Here is a 6,297-nt window from a genome sequence, read left to right on the forward strand (position 1 = left end):
TTTACATGACTGTTCTAAAAATCACACTTTAAAAAAAAACAACAAAAAAAACAAACCAAAACATAAAACACGGAGACCTGATTACATGCTTTTTCTTTTCCTTTTGTGGTAATTTACTTATTTTCACAGATCCAAAGAAAATGGAAAACCTTATTCATAGTTTTCAGTCAGGCAACTAGCGCAGAAACCTCGAGGGCAAAACATCCATAGAGCTGCAGCACAGGCCTGTCAATTTTCCACCTCAAAAGAGAAAGAGATTTGAAATGTGAAAAACATGAAATGTGAAATATGAAAAACACTGTAAGTGCCTTAATGTACTAAAACTGATCAATTTTAGTAAAAGATCACATTCAGTATACACCTTATTGATAATGCATACTGTACAGACAAGCAGATGAACCCAGAAAATAAATGCAATGCGCTAAATGGTTAAGTGTTTTTATCCCAGTGGTTTGAACCACTGCGTGTTGTGTTTATATTCTGGGTTCATCTGCTTGCCTTTACACATGCATAAATGTAAAGGCAAGCAGACAATATTAAAAAGGAATTGCAAACTGTATTTTGCATTTGTGCATGCATACGTTGTGACATATTTTTTCCGGTTGCCAGGTGAACATAAAATCAGATTTTTGACTTTGTTTGAAGTAACAACAGAAACAACAACAATACAAAAAGGCATGTTTTATTGCAAAAATACCCAAATTCCCTGTTTTTCACCACTAGAAGCTGTGGCATACTTTCCCACTATATCAATAAACCCCACCCTCAAGACTGATTGACAGTTGACTGTGTTAGGCACCAGAAATGCAAGTGTAAAGGGGATTGTGATTCTAATGGATTTTTTTTAGGGTTGGGGCAGGAAGTGAAATAGCAAATGGGTGATTTTCTATTGCTATTTCAAAATGGCAGTGTTATAACGCGAAATGCAATTGCAAATGGACTTTGCATTTCCATTTGAAATTTGGCAGATGTTGCATAAAAGAAAATCCAAAGACAACTGCAAATAATGCATTTGTGTTTCCATTATGTCCAACGCTATCTTACGTCCAATCTGACGTATTTTATGAGGTGGCTAATTTGTACATATTCGTACGACCTCACTCGTACAATTTCATACCATTTGTCTAAACCCCAGTGATGGGTATGTTTAGGGGCGGGGTTAGGGGTACAGTAGGTCATTTCTACAAATTCATAAGAACTTGTAAAATATGTGTGATTTTATAAAAAAAATTAGTGACGTTGAATGAATTCATGAATTACCCACCTCATTAAATACGTACAAAGTGCCGTGAGATCGAGTTGTTACAACATATGCGTGCACAAATTAAAAATGCAATTGCAAATACAATTTGCAATTGAATTTGCAATTCTTTTAGAATATTGTCCAGAATATCATTCCATATTTTTAGGGCTGATACCAATCAAATGAAGTCAATATCATCAAAATTCCTGATTAAAAAAAAAAAGAATATAGAAATATGAAATGATGGGGGCGTTTTTTAGATTTTAAACTAAAATTGCCAGCAGGTTGTCTAAAGTCTTAATTAGTGAGTCATTAAAACATTCAAGGACTGATTCATTCAGGAACGAAGCAAATGAGATTTCAGAGGGATTATGTACAAAACTGGGACAAATAACAAACAAAACAATCTAACATTATGTTTCTGGTGTTCTAGTTTCAGTGACAAACTGGTTTAGAACCACTGCTTTAAATTAATTTTCCTGGTTCAATCTCTATCAAAAGCATTTGTGGCATAATGTTGATTATTCTATAGGAGCACTTCTCACACTTGTATATTATTTAAGATGTACATTTTTATGGTCAGTTTAGGGTTTTAAATGTTACACGGCAACGGAAGCTAACAGAAAAGTTTAGTGATTTTTTTTTATTTTTTTTTTACAGTAAAATCATGTTAACATGCTTATTGTTAATGTCTTGTGACTATAATTTTGAAACAGTATTTTAGCGAATCATTGGCCCCATTCACTTGTATTGTACTGTAAGTTCACTGAACCTCACTGCAAGCCAGATTTTTGCTTTTTTAAAGAAAGAAACAATTGAAAATTAATATTTGTTACGTTACGCCACAAGTATTGTCAGTTGAACTTAACTTGTACTGAATTGAAATACTCCTCAATAAATCTATGTTTCTGCTAAGAATAAGAAAAACTGCACCTCTAAATGTTCTAGAATATTGGATAAATGTCAAAACAGTCAGTTTTGTGAAAATTCCTTCAATGATGTGTGTCTGTGAACAGGAAGTGCAAGCATTTCCTGCCATTCATCTGTTTTCCACTGTGTCACAATAGCATTGAACACCATGAGGTTAACCACTCTTTCCTATGCCAGTCTGCGTTAGAAACACTCTATTCAAGTCTAGTTTGCCTCCTGTCTGAGCTTCCCATGGCTCCCTCTCGCTCTCTCTTTCATACGATTACCTGCAATGGGCTGTAAGTAGACAGAGTGTGACTGAGAGCACTGCGGAGGAGGGAATTTGCTGCGGTCGGACACTGGTCATTAACCTCTGTCTCTTGTTATTCCAGGAGGTTCCTCTAAACATTGGGAGAGCTGGGGCCTGTGTGGTGGTCGTGAAACTGCCTTGAAGGCTCAGAGTCCCTGAACTTTGACCTCAAAAAGAGGCGTGCAATGTCAACTCTCGGAATGCTCTTTTCACGTTTTTCATCAAAGCTATCGTTACCACTGGATTCATCTCAACAGATTTAAACAACCTTGTGCAGTTCATTCTGTTTTTGCTCAGATATTTCAGCACTACTACAGACTGGGAAAAAAGGAAAATAAGAAATAATGCTTATAAGATTTTACTTAACTGTAATAAAATTATATAAGACAATTTCAGATTTTATATTGAGAAAAAAGAATACTTTTGAAAATGTATCCAGAGGGACTTTTTCATTTTAATATTGACATCTTGTTAAACTCATCAAACATCTTTTAACTATACCAAAATCAAATGTATTTTAAAGACAGCAGCATACTTGTTTACTTGTGCAATTTTGTGGAAATGTATTTTGATCTTAGACACACAATTTTAAAAACCACTGTGAATACTTCCAGTTGTACGCTTGCAACAAATCATCCTGGTTTACCCAAAATGTTTGTGCACACTCACTCATGCAATTCTCATCTGAATACACATTTTGTCTGAGAATAGGTTCAGCACGAAATTACTAAAGTAGAAGCAAAGAAAAAAAAAAATCATCTACAAAAAACCCACCAAAGTAATTAGCACGTGTTGGTAATTCATGATTTTAATGGTAATAAGTTTACAGTAGAAAATATACTATTATATCATATTGATATTTCACCTTTATGTAAAGGTTTTGTAATTTGTATTGTATATAGTCCCTGGTCCTGTGTAATTTATTAACATAACATATTGGCATGCTACTTCAATATGTTTGAATTCCATTATTAAATATTTTAAAGACCCCATGAAATCACTTGGCAATCAGTTTTGTGTTGAAATATTCCCTATTCGAACCAGATGATTGAGTGGGACATATCAAAGGGCTCATTCCCTTTTTTCATATTAAATGGGCTTTAGTTAAATTTACAGCCATGTAAATTTAAAATGTATATCTGTTCTAATCTAAATTAACAAGTACAATAGCATATATGACTTCAAAGCTAGAGACATGGGTTAAATGCCACAAAACTCTTGATTTCATGGGGTCTTTAAAGAGTTAGTTCACCCAAAAATGAAATTTCTATCATTAATTACTCATCCTCATGTCGTTCCAAACCCGTAAAACCTTCAACCTTCAAGAGCTTTCAAATTCCCCACAGAAAGCAATGTAATTACCACATTCTAGATCTATAAAAGTAGTAAAGACATCATTAAAATAGTCCATGTGACTACAATGGTTCAACCTTAATGTTATGAAGCGACAAGAATACTATGCGCGAAAACAATAACAACTTTATTTAACAATTCCTTCTTGTCTTTACTACATTTCTGGCCCTTGAAAGTGGTAATAACGTTGCAGTCTATATGGAGGTCAGAAAGCTGTCGGATTTCATCAAAAATATCTTAATTTGTGTTCTGAAGATGAATGAAGGTCTTACGGGTTGAGGGTGAGTAATTAACGACAGAAATTTCATTTTTGGGTGAACTAACCATTTAACTATGATGTCAAATCCAGTCATTAAAACGGTGTTATATAAAATCTTGCTTTGTGATGTACTGACATTCATTTGTTGTTTGACTGCCATAATGTTTTATTGAAGAGCCTCATTACCCGACCTAACTGGAATGTAACATGCTGATCAAGAATAAGTTTACTAGTGTGACGCATTTGTAATACAGAAATGCTTTCATTGACTTTTTCATTGTTTTATATGGCATGCTGAAGAAACTTAGAAATAAAAAAGTTATTCTCTTTTCTATGGCGTCTACCATCTGAATCGTCACTGCATATGCTGTTTCATGCCACTTTATTTATTTATTTATTTATTTATTGTAATACTCCAGTGGCCTCCAGTGGTTGTCTCTTGTACAGCATTGGATGCATATTGCCTCAGCTGTAGTGCCTGTTAGATGTCTTGCAGCCTCTATGAAACTAATAACTAATTCTATTTGAAAATGAAAATACGACCACAAGACGCTGAGTATCGCTACCACAGAGCCATGTCATCTTCAACTAAATCAACATGATACCTTGAGTATGGCTGCTTTCTTTATGCTAAACATTATGGATTAGAAGTCAAAATCTAACAATAACCGCAAGATAACTACAACGGTCAATACATCCAGTACATGGGTATCATTATTCTACTTGATGGACATAACTGAATCAATATGAAATGAAAAGAGGCCATAGCATTTCAATCAAACAGACCCAGAGACTTAGGAGGTTCACCTACTGTAGAAGGTTCAAGGCTAGAAAAAAAGAAACTGAATTGCTGCAGTGTAACCTTTAAAAAATTAATGTGTTATTTGTTGATAGTCTGAAATGTCACAAGATGAAAGTGATGCGAAAGGACAGAGCAATGTCCAAAGCCAGATTGTATCTGATAAAATGAATAGATTGCAATTATATTCTTTGTTCTCCAACAGAGCAAGAGCAAAACAAAGACTGAACATTTCAAAGGGAATAAAAATTGATTATTAATGCAACGCAATTGCTGCGGCACATCAGAAGTTGGGTGGAGAGGGAGTGCAAAAGGGTAAAAAGACTGCAGGTGTTGTTTCAGTCCCTCCAGATGTTGGAAATGGCAATATCTGAAAAGCCTTCTGAAATTACCTGACCTCCGGTTCATGGTCTCATGGAAAGCTGTGTCTGTTTCATCCAAGCAGGAACTGAGAAATCAATGCCAAGACCTCTGAATGAAGGTAAGAAAGTAAAGAAATAAATATATATATATCAACTATTTCATGTTTCATCTGTTTTATTAGCAACTTTGTAATTATAAGGATATTTACTTTTGCTCTCTGAAATCACAAAACTTAATAATCTGTCACAAAATGCTCAGCACACATTCATTTCATCTTCAAAAAAAACTGCAAGTGTGATTTTGTTGGACATTACACAAAAGTAATCTACACTCCTGTCGATATCGTCAGGACCATCAAATTACTTTGCATACTGATTGCAGAGCTCAAATAAAAATTCAATATAAACACGGCTGCCTGGACTCCGTCCAGTAAAAGTTGCAGCAGACCTTGCAATGACTTACAGTGAGACATACGCATTTTGATGTGTATGCATAATTGTGTGTTTACAGCAGATGGTGCTGTTGCACTTCTAGTCCCATTACTTTAAATGCTAAATAAATAAATAAGAAAAAAAACATGAAAAAAAAAAAAATCAAAAAAATCAAAAGGCCAGCTTTCTATCCATGCTATGAACAATAAATGTCAATTTGCATAAACTAGGTCAAGGGCAAGTAATTGAGATAATAATGCTGCATAATTATTAGACCAGGCTGATGAAATATGAAGAAATAATATATACAGTGTATATATATATATATATATATATATATATATATATATATATATATATATATATATATATATATATATATATACTCTCCACACCCTTCTATCTGACAAAGCATGCTACGTGTTTTGCAAAAAACACAGAGAGTCAGAGCATGGGTGCCTTAGATTTACTTTTTGGCATCCACAATCCAAAAAACACTAGACATTTACTGTCAACTGGAGATTCTCCAGCTATTTTAAAATCCCTGAATGGCACAATGTATTAAAGGACAGCAACTAAGATACTTTGCATTCAAGAGATAGCTGACCCAAAAAAAGAAAATTCTGTCAT

General features: G+C 34.2%; 1 protein-coding gene across 5 annotated transcripts in view; it reads left to right on the forward strand.

The window, feature by feature from the left end:
- klhl4 (kelch-like family member 4) overlaps positions 1 to 4,368 on the forward strand; it is a 43,019-nt gene extending 38,651 nt beyond the window's left edge. For 3 of the 5 annotated variants that reach the window (XR_010895180.1, XR_010895176.1, XR_010895178.1), the window contains 2 exons: positions 130 to 300; positions 2,545 to 4,368. Coding sequence is in view for 2 of the 5 variants with exons in the window: in XM_067385585.1 (XP_067241686.1) it covers positions 2,545 to 2,604 (60 nt within the window). In the remaining 3 variants the exon portion in view is untranslated. The remainder of the gene's footprint in view (positions 1 to 129; positions 301 to 2,544) is intronic. The other 2 variants (XM_067385585.1, XM_067385598.1) reach the window with 1 other exon arrangement.
- The last annotated feature ends 1,929 nt before the right edge of the window (positions 4,369 to 6,297 follow it).

Source organism: Chanodichthys erythropterus, chromosome 1 (assembly GCF_024489055.1).
Source record: "Chanodichthys erythropterus isolate Z2021 chromosome 1, ASM2448905v1, whole genome shotgun sequence".
Classification (NCBI taxonomy): Eukaryota; Metazoa; Chordata; class Actinopteri; order Cypriniformes; family Xenocyprididae; genus Chanodichthys; species Chanodichthys erythropterus.